At 43.2% G+C, this 14,787-nt stretch overlaps 1 protein-coding gene across 1 annotated transcript in view; it reads left to right on the top strand.

Moving 5' to 3' along the window:
* Window positions 1–5,481: 5,481 nt before the first annotated feature.
* Window positions 5,482–14,787, top strand: part of LOC311218765 (ankyrin repeat and MYND domain-containing protein 1-like) — a gene marked incomplete at both ends in the record, with an annotated part of 35,297 nt that continues 25,991 nt past the window's right edge. The window contains 5 exons of the mRNA XM_084301618.1: window positions 5,482–5,604; window positions 9,916–10,062; window positions 10,525–10,961; window positions 12,043–12,259; window positions 13,045–13,209. Coding sequence (XP_084157744.1) covers window positions 5,482–5,604; window positions 9,916–10,062; window positions 10,525–10,961; window positions 12,043–12,259; window positions 13,045–13,209 — 1,089 coding nt within the window. The remainder of the gene's footprint in view (window positions 5,605–9,915; window positions 10,063–10,524; window positions 10,962–12,042; window positions 12,260–13,044; window positions 13,210–14,787) is intronic.

The raw sequence follows: 14,787 nt of genomic DNA, 5'->3' as shown, positions 1-14,787 counted from the left end.
TTTCTACCTTGCCTGCTTGATTTATTACATATGGGAAGAGAGAGCTCCTGTGCAGTAAGAAAAATATCCTTAAAGAGTTGCCAGCTCTGATCAGATCCTCTAAGGGCCATGTCCCATGAGCTCTCATTCACTAATTCTTTGAACACCTGGAAGTTCACACTCCTGACTTTGCTCTTAGGTAGGTCCATATCCCTCGAGATCACACACTCAACCAGGACATGGTCACTGCAACTCAGGCTTCCTCCAATCTTAACCTCTTTAATGAGCTCTTCCGCACTGGTGAGCACCAGGTCCAGTAATGCTTCTCCTCTGGTTGGTTTGTCTAATACCTAGATGAAGTAGTTGTCCTCAGTGCACTCCCGGAGTCTCCTCAATTGCTTACTGCCTGCCATGTGGCTTTCCCAGCACACATCTGCATGGCTGAGATCCCCCAGGAGGATGTCAGTCCGTGAGCATGATGCTCATTGTAGTTAGAGCAAGAAGGCCTCGTCCACAGGCTCCATTTTATTGGGTGGCTTGTATTAGACTCCAACCACAGGATGTCCTTTGTTGATCTGGTCCTTAATTTTTACCCACAGGCTCTCAATGGGCTCTTGGCTGTTTCTCAGAGGCAGCTCTTCACAATCTATCAATTTCTTAACACAGAGGTCAATGCCCGCACCCTTCCTTCCCTGCCTATCTCTCCTGTAAAGCTTGTAACCGTCTATTCCAATCTTCCAGCTGTGTGATTCATTCCACCACATTTCCATGACAGCAGTTAGATCATAGTTTTCTAAGTGCATCTAATTAGATGCAATGGTTAACATCTGGATTGAGAGATACTGATTTCCAACTGCCTCTTCCCTCTGGTGTCTTTTCTTCTCATGTTTTTTCATCAATTGTTGTTATACCTTAGTTCAGATTTTTTCACAGTAGGTCTATGCTGAATTTTACTGCTCTTTTAAGTAGGAGTTAACTGTTTTACAGAACAAGAATTGCAGTCCCACTCGTTGCTCTGTGGAAAGGTATACTGACCCCTGCAGGAATAATAATGACTTGCCACGAAACTGAAAATCATACCATGCCTAGAATTGCTCACTGTCCTTAACTTTATGGGTTTATTTTGGTGTAAATTACAAAATTATTCACTTCCAGGGTAACTGCAAGGCCTATCTCCTCTTTAGAATTTAAAGAGAAAAGTAACCTGAAAACAGGGTTTGCTGTATGCAGTATGTTTTGGAATAAGCATTTAATTTTCCTCTACTTTTTGTAATGGAAGCTGCTATTTCTCTGTTGTTTAACAGCCCTGCTGAATTCCTCACACTGGGGACTGGTGGTGAAAACAAACATCACCTGATATTATCCAGCGGTCTTGTTCTACTACAGTGCTCAAAAATCACCAAAAGACAGTGACACAGAGAAGTAGATTACAGAAGGAACAATACCAAAGTACTGAAAAATGAAGCCAACTAGATAGCATAAGTGTATGGCATCCATTAATAGCATGGTATGAGACCTCTCACTGGAGAAGATATGTGCTCTTTAGGAGCTGCAGCTAAGCAGAGGAATGCCAGTGAAGCAGCTTTTGTCAAGTTGATGGTGTCAGTAAGATTTAGCTTCCATCTGCCCAAGCTTCAGCAGTTCAGCCTGTGAGCCTGTGCAACAAAATGCACACTGCTTCATAGCTACATATGCTTTCCATTTGGAACACCTCAATTTCTCTTTTAAAATAGGAATACAGTGTTTTTTTTTTTTTTTTTTTTTTTTTTTTTTTTAAACAGTGGGAGCTTTTTGTGTGCATTTTCTTAAAGATTGCAAAGGACCTGAAAACTAAATAGCAACTGTCTGCCACAAAAGTGAACTCCACAAGTGAAGTGCACTCTAAAGGGTTCAAAGGAAGGTTGTCTACCTTGTCTGAGCATAAAGTACCAATGCAGTATTCAATAAAAATGGTAATTGCAGTTATCTAAGAAAAACTGGCTTTTTGAGATAGCAGGTCCTAGTGTTTTACAGGATTTAAACTCCATCCTTAGCTTGTTTTGTAAGAAATGTCCATTAGTTCAAAGGTACAAGACTTGAGCAAGTACTCAGGAGGAATTAATTAAAGTGTTATAATTAGGCTGCAAGACAGTACAGTTTTATGTTTGTCTCCAATTTCTAGGGTTTCCTAGTGTTATGAAATGTGAATGGCACATCTAGGTCCTCCTTGTAGTACCTGAACAGAAACTTATGAGAAGCTTGTAAGTTTTACTGTAATCACTCCTCCTCAGAATATTCTCCTTGCCTGCTAAAATCATCTTCTTTCACTCAAGCAGCCACTACAATTTCCCACTAGCACTCCCCTGCTTCAAATGCTCCTTGCAATGTTGCTAATTCTCCCAAAACCCAAACCCCTCTTCAGTTCATATAGGAACTTTCCCAAGACCTCTTCCTGGTTTGATGATTACCATTTAGGTTTAGAGCTCTTGGTAAGCACGTGATGTTAAGACCCTGGCTGCCCCCTCTAGTAGTCCTGTCCCTTTCCCTTCCTGCCCAGCCACTGGAGCCCAACCTGGTACCTGGAGCCCCAGGGTCTCTATCCAGGCCAAGGGACACTGCTGCTGATTTCTTGTTTGCAAATTCAGCCTATAGTGAAGCTGAGCACATGCACACACAAGACAGGACATGGACACAGCTGGTCAGACAGACTGCAGCAGACAAGGTGCAGCCTTCAACAGCACCTACTCATAGGACTATCATAAACACAGACAAACATCAAACAAACATCTGTTCTCCTCTTCTGCCGGCAGAGGTAAAATATCACTATTGCAGGTACAAACATGACTCAGGAATCACAAACACACATTCACAGATGCCTCAAGTACCGGAATGGCCACTCTGCCTGACCTGTACCCCTATCCAGACCTAAGGCTCTCTTAGCTGTATCTTGGGTCCCTTACTCACTGGCTAGACCAGCCTGATGTTTTCTGCAAACACTCACAGGATCATCTTGCATGCACTCTACACGTGCAGGTTCCCCCAAGGCGTACCAGTATGGTCCTCTGGCCACCTGATACCTTGGTATGGACCTGAGACCCCTCTATTTACCGGCTGAAGTTTACCAGCAAACCAGCTTAAGTACACATGTATATCCCATCCACACCAGGTTTGAGGAAGATACAGACATTTGCACTCCTCAGCAGCTGACACCAGGCACACAAGCTGTGACCAGTGGTCCTGCTGTCAGTGTGGAGTTCCTCAGTCACTTCGCTTACATGGGCCCACCACAGGAGTTGGTTTTGGGGACACAAACTGTTCCCACCACATTGTCTGGGAGTTAAAGACCCCCACTGGTGACTGTAACAGACACCAGAAGCCAGAGTGCACAGACACCCAGTCTGGCTCCAGCACCTGGCAACCCATTTTCACTCACACACAGGTCTTACCAGTACTGACTCCTTGCAGCACGCACACAGGTAGGCTAGACTGTGTGAATATGCAGATACGCAGTTAGTTAAGATTTAATAAGAATATAGGACAGACTGCAGTGATCAGGTGCAAGGCTTAGCCATACATGCATAATGACTGGCCCAGTTTTACATGCAGCTGGCCCTCTAAATCCTTTTCTGCCCACATCCAATTTGTACCTCCTTGCTCCTCCTTGTCTTGCACATCCCCTCATCAGTTTGTACAGTTTTTTTTTTGTTTCTCCCACACTGTGGAGGAATGGTTACGTGAAATAGGACATGTGGATGTTGGGCAGTTAGGAGGCAATGGGCTAGTAAAGTACCGTACTCAACTCACATGAGTCTGGCACGTATGCAGCTGGCTGAGAGCCAATCAGGCTCAAGGACACGATGCCCTTGAGCGATTGGGAAAGTCCCTAAGGCGGGACGGTGGCTAAAAGAAGGAGGAACTACCTGAAAAGAGCTGGAAATGTTAGCCAATCCTGAACTTAGTTTTTGCAATATGTATGAGTTGATTATGTTCGAACTAGATAAAAGGCGACTGAGCTATCCATTAAAGTTGAAGTTCACTGTTCACTCATTGAGCGTCTGTGTCTTCCTTCCGTCGACAACACCACACCTCTCCATCCAGGGTCCCCCTCACTCACAGCCTTACCAGCTGCAAAGTCCGGATTGATCTTCCTGAAGTGGCGTACCTGTAGATTGTACCAGTCCATCAATTAGTGTGACTAGGAGGCTTGCCTCTTGCTATTACCTCCATGTTTTTCTTGCCAGGTCTGTGAATCTCACTTTTTTTTTTTTTAATGTTTTCCACTTTTTCCCATAGTTTGCTAATTGACAAGATCCCCAACCAAATAGCCTTGCTGGAATAAATACTCTTACCCTCTCACATTCTCGCATCAGTTCATACAACTGTGTTTGGTTCTCTCCACTGCCTCCCTTATCATTTGGCAGTTAGGTTTGTGTTCCTGTATGGTCTTGTTTATAGGTTCCTCTCTTTCTTATTTTAAAAGGAGCAGACATTCTTCCACACACATGGTCAAGTGATTCTAAGTAGGTAGCAACAATAGGAAAAAAAGTATTTTGACAAAAATCTGTTAGCCACAGCAGAACTCTGATGGGTGAGAAGAGCAACACAACAGGGTAAGGTGGGAACCCCTGTGCTGTGCTGGTGGTGAATGAGGTGTCAGTCATGTCTCTGAAGAGGTTGCTGGTATGGACATCTGGTACCTTGGGCTTACAGATTTTGTGTATTTCTGAGACAGCTGTTTACACTCTGCTCTTAGTCCTGCTCTAATCAACGACACAAGCTTGAAGTTCATCACTCAATTCAAGCACACTGCATGGGTTTGATATGATACCTGCACACGTGGGCTGAAAAAGTCTGGCAAAAGTGCCACGAGGGTGTGAGTGCAGGGGGAAGGGGGGACAAGCACCAGCTGTGAAAGCAGGGACCAGGCTGGGTCTGCACCAGGACGGGCCGGGACAGAGTTGTTGGCTGTCTGTTCATCCAGGGAAATAATTCCAGCCCCCGAGCGTTCTCCTATGCAGCACCTGCGTGCTGTTTTTCTGCCTTACCTGTCATGGCCCGTGCTTCTCTCGGCAACCTGCCGGACTGCACCGTGCCAAGCCAAGTTCTTGTTCCCTGTCCCCAGCAAGCGAGGGGCTGCTTGTGTGCCGTGGCGTGTTTGAACGATGCCTTTCTCAGAAACCGTTCCTCAGAGCCAGCCCCCGCCAGCGTGGGGCTCCGGCTGCTAGGAAGGAGTTCGGGCCTCCCACAGGCTGCGTGTGGACACGGGCGAAACGCCGCGAGTGCCAGGGTGGCTGAGCCTGGCTGGCGCAACGCGGGGAAGCCCTTCTGCTGGCAGGGCCGACCGGGGTCCGAAGGCGCTCGGACCGGTCCCGCTCGCTGCCTCTCCCCCGGTGCCAGCCCGCCGGGGTCTCCGTGGCAACGCCCCCATCACGGCCGAAGCGCAGCGTCGCCGGGCCCGGGCGCTGCGGAGGGCCGGGGCGCTGCCGGTGCCGCTCTCTCTGCTCGCCTTCCCACCGGGCCGCCATGGCGACCGATGCCGGGCGAGCTGCCGGCCAGCCGGTGGCCGGCGGCGGTGAGGAGGCGGGGGCGACCGCATGCGGCCCCTGTGGCGGCCGGGGCCTGCTCTGCGGGCCGGGGGCCGGCGAGGTACGCCGCTGCCGGGGTACTCGTCTGTGGTCCCGAGGGGAGAGGGGTGGGCGGAGGCGCCTTCGTTTTTTCCGTCCGAGTAGCAGCGTGCCGGGGGCCTGCCCTGCCCTGCCCTGCCCTGCCCGGCCGCACGGAGCCAGCCAAGTAAGGCCCTCTGTCCTCCTGTCCCCCCTTTGTTTTAGTTCCGTGCTTTGCAGAGTAGCCCCTTCCAGCTATGAAATATACAAGGTGATGTTTTGGAGGTAATGCTTTCATGGCATCACTTTGTTGTAAGGAGATGTGTCTCTGAAATGCAGGTTTTCCTCGATATAACTCTCTGCCAAACTAAGTAGTTTCAGCTTATTCCTGAGTAAGGCAATTGCTTTCCTAGTGTCTGTGTAACATCTGAGAGCACATTCACCAGGTGGATTTGACTTACAGAAAGCTGACTCCACAATCAGTAAGACTGTAAAGTAGGTATGTTTATTCAGCGTTGGGTGGCATGGGGGGTAGTCCCACCAAAGTCGTGTGCCTCTAACATGGCAACTTGCTTCGGTTATATGCAGTAAAGATTTACATATGCATGAGGTTTCCCAGTATGCCTATACATATTCATAAGCTGTCCCTACTTAGTATTAAAGTTAGCTCCAATAAGTCATTTCCATAAACTCCTCCCCTCTGTGCTTGCGCAGTGCCTTCTGGTGGTGGGCGCTGAGGGTCATGAGGATGAAGTAAGATGTCTTCATCAGGGTTGAACTTTTCACCTCATCTCCTCGCACATGCTCTCTGAGCCCTTGGTCACGATCTGGGCCATAAGGTTGGTTTGGTCCGGTTCTCCGGGTCTGAGGGGCTCCTGTTATCTCGAGGCCTTGCATGTTTGACATTCTTTTTCTTGCCCTTTTAAGAACCGTCCTCCTTATCTCTGAGCCCTTGGTCACAGGGGCCATGGTCTGAACCATAAAGTTGGTTTGATCTGGTTCTTGGGGTCCCAGAGGCTCCTGTTATCTGGAGGCCTAAGCGCAGCACAGGCACATCACAAATGTAGCACATATTAAGCAATGAGTGTTGCCTACATATTCATTCTTAATCAATCGCTCTCTAATTTCTAATCCCATGTTTCAGTCCCCCCTTTTTTGGAAAATCTAGTAAATTCTTTTACTTAATACAAAAACTCTTGTTCCCAGTCTCTGTGATATGTACCCCTCAATGCCTTGCTACGTACTTTTGTCAGGGAAGCTAATATAGCCATTTGTTGTAACAATTTCCAATTCCAAACAAGTATTACAAAAGACAATATTAAACTTACACCAACTATTATCAGTAAAACAATAATTGGGTATCTCGAGGTGTTCAAAATCCCAGTTGCAGTTGGCGACCATCCAAAGAGTGCGTCCCACCAGTTGTGATTTGTGTCTTGTTTTACTCTTTGCAAAACTCTTCTTATTTCCTTTGTATCATGATGGACAGTGATTAGAGTCTTCTTTCCATTTTCCTGAATGCTTTTTAAAATTTTGATCAGGTCTTGGTGTTTAACTAGTTGCTTCACTAACATGAGGTTCATCCCAATAGCTGTAGGTAATAACTTGTGATACATTGTGTTGTTCGACTTGATCAGCTGGTGGGATACCACTGGTGCCAAATATAGAAAATCACACTCGACGATTCTAACAAAGTTACAAATACAAAAGTTAGAGTGATTTTTGCTAGGGAGAGTTATGTTTTCCTTATCTACTTCTACAAAAGCACAAGCAGTTCTTAAACTTACACAGCCTTGACCAATATATACAAGCACAGTCTTTTGACTAGTATTTGGATGAATTTCAAAGTGGCAAACAGCTTGCTCCATGTCAAGACATACATCCTGAGCATTAATTGTGTTGCTTTCACAAATAAATCCTTGTTGTTGCTGGGTAACATGTGATTCTAGATTTACAGACTGCCATTTCCCATTCTCCATCTGTGCCCATGTTCTATGCTCCAAAGGATAGAGAACTGTCTCCTCATGGTTTAATCCTAGTGCAATGATGGGGTGGATAACATAAACTGTGGCATTACTTACAGTAAGCACAAAGGCAGTAGCCATGTTAACAATGGGATCATAGGTAAAATTTACCAGAGTCCGCCAAGATTGGAACTTCTCAAAATCATTGGCATTGTCCCAAACAGTCTTTTGGACTTCAGCTGGAAAAATGCCTTCACCTCCTTCTCCGATGATCAAGGCAGCCGTTGCCTGCATCCATAACTGTGCTTGTGTACAACTAAGAGCTAAAGATACCTTATCTTGAACCATACTACGTGCATCTGTTATTAGTTTGTGGTGTTGGTCTTCAGCCTTTTCCCATCTCGGTAACACCTTTGAAACTTGCTATTGGCTAGTTCCCAATGCCAATAAGGATGATTGTAGGGGCTGTTTTAGTTTTGTCTAATCACTTGTTGCTGTGGCTAGCTTATTCATTAATATTTCTGAATCAATTCCATTTAAAACTCTTAATCCTGTTCCTAGCATTCCAGTTAAGTCTCTTCATGTCCTGCCCCTGAGGTGTGCTTGCTTTTGTGACCATATTGTCTACTCTTCAAATGATATCTTTAGGAAAGGAGAGCAGGCTGGTTGAACTGCTGAGATGTTAATTTTGTATTAGCAATTCAACATGCTTGAGAGACCATTCTGGATTAAAAAACTGTTACAGGAAGAACGGCCAAAAACACGACGGACACTAGTATGGTCAGATCATGCTCTCTCTCTATTACCTGAATAGCCTGACTTTTATAGCAAACTTAACAGGGGCAGATAGTGTCTCACACAATATTATTGGTCAAAAGCACTCAGACAAACAATTGCAAGAAAACAACCCCACCTGCAAGAAAACAACCCCCTTGTGATTAGCAGTCATGTCGATCCCGTCCTTGAAGCCAGCTACTGGCAACAATATTTTTCTAAATTCCTCAATTGGGCGATGTGGGAACACTGTCATGGGAACTTCTTGTAGTCATCCTGGTAGCTTGGTTTGCTCAGCTGCAGCAAGTCATGGCCTCCTTGCTGTTTCAAGAATCCCTCAACAGTTGGGATATACAATACACATTCCTTTTCTTCTTCAGTAGCTATCATTTGCGTATTGCAACAGTGCCCCCTTTTCCCGAAGGGGGTCTTTCAAATGTCAAGATCACAGTTCCTGAATATGGTGGGGCTATTCTTGAACCCCTGTGGTAACACTGTCCAAGTAAGCTGAGTTTTCCATCCTCTGTTATTATTTTCCCACTCAAAGGCAAAGAGTTTCTGGTCTTCAGTTGCCATGGGCAGGCAGAAAAAGGCATCCTTTAAATCTAGTACCATGAAACAAACTTGACTGTTTTTCTCATTTTGTAATTCCAATCATTCTTCCCAATTTAAATTTCAAGCATTGCAAAAAAAAAAGCCTTTTCCTGTTGGCCAGTTGCTCCTATTACATTTACAGACTAATTAACACAGAGAAAGAAGCTCCCGTAACCAACAAAAAATTCAAGCTTCACTTCTTCATTCCCTAGCTTTATTTCAACCAGCGGACCTGGTAGGCAGGTCCCCATTTTTCCTGACTGTTGTAAGTTTATCCTGCAACCTAAGACAATTTCTTTCCGATATCAGGGGCTGATTGCCCTAGAAAGAGGCTAACCAATTGCCTCTGTTTGTTTTCTGAACCCAGGTCATCTCCTTGCACATGCTTTCTGAGCCCTTGGTCACAATCACATGCCAAACATAATTTCATCATCTGGAATTAGGAACATATGTGGAGCATTCTCCATATGTGGAGCTTTTTCCTTCTGTTTCATTAATAAGTCATTTGCAAGCACATAGCTAGGTGTTTTTTTGGTGAGATGTTTTTCATTTGGTTTTGCTAGATTTTTCTGCATTAGAGTGTGTTCATAATAGCTTGGTTTTGAGCCAAACTTGTATTTTCACAGTTCTACTGCTTTCAAATTTGCTTTGAATGCAGAATTTCCCACTGCATATGTTTTGGTATGCAAGTCCTTATGAAAGCTGTTGAACACTTGATAGATGCTGGTTTAACCTGCATCACTAGACAGGGTATATCCAACGACACTGAGATACATTTGCTGAAGTAGTGTGGACTGCTGATGGCTAGCTGCATACTGAAACAGTTGCTGGGAGCAATTGGTAAATCCTGACTGATTTCTGAAGCTTGTGACTAAAATGGACTTGAGATCTTGAGATCTTTTCATATATTGATCTCCTTCACCCTGTTAGTCCTGCTCTGTTTCAGTTAAGGAGGCAACACTTATTTCTGTCCACTCAGTTATATCATCCTTGTTATCTTTTTCCTTTGTTGTGGATTACAGAGATATGTGGGACAGTTCTACATGGACCATCGCCATGGGAAGGGTATTTGCTACCAGCCTGATGGTTCCAAATTCACAGGAGCATTCTATCTTGGCCATGTGGAAGGCTATGGGACCCTGGAATGGAAGGATGGCAAAAAATTTCAGGTAACTGGAAAAATACTATGTTGCTACTGTGATTTCCTAATTTCCTAGCCTTTCAAAGTCAGTTTTGTTTGTTTGTTTGTTGGTATGTTTCAAGCAGCTCCCTTAACATTTTTGTGGATGAGAGAAAAAGCTTCATGCTTTGATCTCCAGTGGGTTAGGGCACTCATTTCCACTGCTCATCTTCTGGTGTACTGAACTTTTGCACAGGGAAATACTGAAGGATAAAATGTGATACCATCTGTCCAGAACTAAAAAACTGATGCCTGGAAAATTTTCTTTTAATATCTAATATATACCAAAGAGAATGTGAGGGCTTTGCAGTTCAGAATGGCTTCAGCAGTCTGTCAATAGGAACTGGGTCACCAAGGCCAGAACTAGACAGATTAATCTAAGGAGAAACCAGACTTTTTTGTATAACTTGTTTGATCTCTGACTGATACTAACGTAATTGTTTCCAAAAAGGGGCTGTACAAATGCGATGAGCGGTTTGGACCAGGGATTGAAAGCTATCCAGATGGCTGTCAGGATGTTGGCTTGTGGCATGGGAATCATCTAATTAAACTGTGTGCTGAAGTACCTGGTTATTTTTCTGTCTTGGATTATCCAGAACACTGCAGATATATTGACGACAGGTCTCAAAGGAAGTATATTTCTGTTAAGGAGGACCCTTTTCTCCATAGCTATAAACATCTCCCTTTTGATGATAAGGATATTTTTCCTGAAGGAGTCTTTGCATATTCTCATAACACAGATCATCTTGCTTTGACTCACTCCTTCCTGGAAGAATGTGATGCTTGGTATTTTCAGAACACCACAAAGCTGCCTGAGGAGGACCACTGGCCTGTTGCAAATGTAACACCTTTGCTGGTTAGAATGCAAATGCATGCTTATAAGCACAGGTAACTGTTGATGATTTGTTCATTTTATATAGATTTTTAGATTTTTTTCTTCTCTGCATTATTTTGTGTTCATTATTTTAAAATTTAAGTTGCATGATGGAAAATGTACTCCAGATTCTTTTTATGAGATCTTGAGATTACAAGTTGGCAATGAGGATTTAAAAAAAAAAAAAAAAAGAAAAAGAAAACAAACAAACAATAATCAGCTCTCAGTTCACAAATTAAATGAAGTTTCTCTCCTTTATGTCAAACATTGGTTTTATCCTGGTAACAGCTATAAAAATAGCATTAAAAATTAATTATTTGCTTCTCAGAATTCCTGGAAGTCCAGTTTTGAAAGGAATTAGGTCTTCACAGCCCTTGTCTCCTGTGAGAGATGACCATTTCTCTTTAGAGAGTGCAGTGTCTTGCGCAGAGGTGGAAACATGAAGAGACATAGTGGCAGATTTTCCAAAGAACTGTGAATCTGGCCACTCATACCTTTTAGTGGTTGTCTTGACTCTTCTCCTCAAGGCAATACAAAACGTGCTGCAGCTAGTCTACAGTTAATACAACTGCTGACTGAATCTCGGTATTTATATGTAACTTTGTCCTTGTATGTGGAAGTGTTCTTTCAGCCAGTGGAGTATTTTCTTCTTTGCTTTGTTGATGGAAACACAAGCCAGGAATGCATATTTTGTAGTCCTAGGTAAAGCAAGTGATGAAAATTTAATTGTGAACAGTTATCCTGTGTGTACATGATAAATCGGTTCATTGAAATACTCGGAAATTAGATTTTGTTTTCTTCTTTTAGCAGATATTTTGATGGTTGGATATTTGAACTCCTCTGTAGTTAAAATCTGTGTGCTGCTGCTAACACTTAATACACTGGTTTGCCTTTTTTCCTGTAATGTAAGCAAGCTTGTGCTATCTGAAATAGATATTTATATTTAATTATAGCTGGCCTTATTTGTCCATCCTGATCATCTCCATGTTTTCTTCTTATGTGTTTTTTTCTTTAACTGTGCTAGTGATCTAAGAATACCTAGCTGCTTAGTTGTGCAGTGCTTTTGTTTTTGTTTTTGTTTTTGTCGTTTTCTAGGCACTGTCAAGTGGAGTTCATTTCAGATATCAACCTCATTCTCAGTGGAATCCGCAGTAGTCATGGGCCTTCAGGCCCCAGGGAACTTGCTGCAGAACACTTAATTCAGAAGGCAGCAAGAGGAGATTTTGATGGGGTCTATGCAATTCTGAGGAATGAACTTGCTCATCCAGATGTAGCTGATAGACATGGATACACAGCACTTGCTGCTGCTGCGGTAAGACTAAGCATGACTCTACCACGCAATGACAAAATTCCTGCTATAGTAGGCTGGATAAATTTGTTGTCGTTTCATTACATGATATGAAAGGAATGTTCAGTAAACAAGAAAAACAGAAAAGAGTTCTGGCATGAGTAGAATCTGTAATGCCTGGTATCATGCCAAAACCCATGGAAATAAATTATCTAAAATAAGACCTTGGTTAAATATTAGGAATGATTTCAAATGTGAAGCTTGATTTTAGGTTAAGATTATGCAGTAGACCTACATGTATGTTCTTGGATATGATGATGCCCTTATTTTTTCTCCTCGCCAAAATCAAATTCAGACAGTTGTTCTGGTTTTGCTGAAATGGTTTTGATGGTGGCTTGAAACCATGCAAGCACAACTTCAATTCCTGTAGGAGGGACATGAAATCTCCCTTCCCCAATCTTTTTATTTGTGCCTTTTTTGCTACTTGAATACTTGGCATTCATTGTAAATTGCTAGTAAAATCAAGATAGTAATCTAGAACACTATTTCTCCTGTAAACATCTAGTCTCTTTCTGAATTCTCTTAAAGAAGGAAGAAAAAAGAAGGGTGTACTTGAAAATGGAATTTAGCTGAAACATGTATTCTGAAATCTTGAAGACCTAGTTCAATATTGAGTTTCTATTTTGTGGGAAATACAATTTTGAATTAGCTAAATTAGCACTACTTTAAAACTGTTATATTTTTTTTTTCATGTCAAAAGCTAGAAGTGTGTACATATGTGTACAAGTATGGGTGTTTCCCCTCTACAGGTTCATTCCCACAATGATGTTATCAATCTTCTTCTTGATAGTGGAGCGGATGTGAATAAGTGTAGTGATGAAGGATTATCTGCTCTCTCCATGTGTTTTATTCTCTATTATCCAGAAGAATCTTTTAAGGGTAATATTGCTGAGAGGAACTTGCACAGTAACAAGGTTTGTTTGCTTCTTACGGAAAAGGACAGAATATAATGTATTATCTTCTCAAGTTGTAAGCTTGATTTTTAAAATTACTGTGTGTACTCCATATGAAAAATCATAACTCTTGTGCATTTTGCACTCTGAGGATGCAGAATAATCCATACTCTTAATGCTGACTTCGAACTCAAAGGACTGAGCTCCACTGCAGTAACAAGTAACTCTGCAAGTGAAATAAGGCACTGTTTCAATAGCAGAGATGTCAGGCCATGTTTTCTAGGTGTTTAAGACAATGAAGATGCAGCAGGACAATTGGTGGGATTCATAGAAGTGTAATTAGAACAATAGGAGGTAGGTGATTCTCCTAGTACTATAAAATCCTGCTGTCATCATTGAGGTGGCTAGTAAAAAGCAATTGTACTGTCAGAAGGCTCCTGATCACTCTGAGAAGGGGGGCGAGGAGGGGTTCACAAAGGAACCCTAGCCTCCCTAGCCTTCATCCTGCTGCAAAGAGAAATGTCTGCTCTGAATCTTCTTATCTAGACCATAATATACATTTAACAATAGTGCAAACCTGGGAATAGTAAAGGATATGAAAACAAGGAGTGTCAGGAATCACTAGCCAGGATGACATAATAGATAAGAAAGGGGTCTGAGCAGGTAGAGATACTTCAGTGAATGCTAGAAATGGAAGGGTGCTACTGAGACTTTCAAAAGAGATTAGAAAGATAGTGGCCCGTATACTGTGCAAACTTGTTGGAAATTAAGGACCGAATAATCTTTGGTTGCTCAGAAGTCCTTGTTCCATTTCCAGGAGTATATCTAAGTGGTGGCCAATTGCTAAAGTAGCCATATTTTTATGGGAAAGGGAGAAGGGGAGTAAGAGATCAATACAAAGCAACTGCTCAAAATTTAACAGAAACAAATATGAAGCTATTACCTCTCATTTTGTAGGTAATACAAAGTAATTGGGAATAGATAGAGGATCTTTCTGTGCTTAATTCTGTCTGTCACAGTCTCTGAGATTCAGCAAGGAAAAATAAATGTTGCTTTCACTTTTTCTCTGAGCTGGATCATGGAATCATGGAATGGTTTAGGTTGGAAGGGAGATTAAAGATCATCTAGTTCCAACCTCCCTGCCATGGATAGGGACGACTTCCATCAGATTAGGTTGCCCAAAGTCCCATCCAGCCTGGCATTGAGCTCTTTCAGGGATGGGGCATTCACAACTTCTCAGGGCAAGCTGCTCCAGTGCCTCACCACCCTCATCATGAAGTTTCTTCCTTACACCTAATCTAAACATAACTATTTTTAGTTTAAAACCATTAACCCTTGTCCTGTTGCTACACTCCCTGATAAACTCAGCAGTGGTGAGGCTGCAGCAGTAGTACTGTATCCCATTGTCCCATCCCGTCTCCCCTAGTACAAGAGGGACATAGGCATATGGGAAAGGGTGCAGTGGATGGCTACCAAGATGATGAAGGGAGGGACTGGAGCACCTCTCCTATGAGAATACGCTGAGAGAGCTGGGACTGTTAAGTCTGGAGAAGAGGAGGCTCAGGGGGATCTCATCAGTGTCTATAAATGCCTGAAGGG

Source organism: Netta rufina, assembly GCF_964035555.1.
Source record: "Netta rufina genome assembly, chromosome: 25".
NCBI lineage: Eukaryota > Metazoa > Chordata > Aves > Anseriformes > Anatidae > Netta > Netta rufina.
This window is presented reverse-complemented; position numbering and strand designations above follow the sequence as displayed.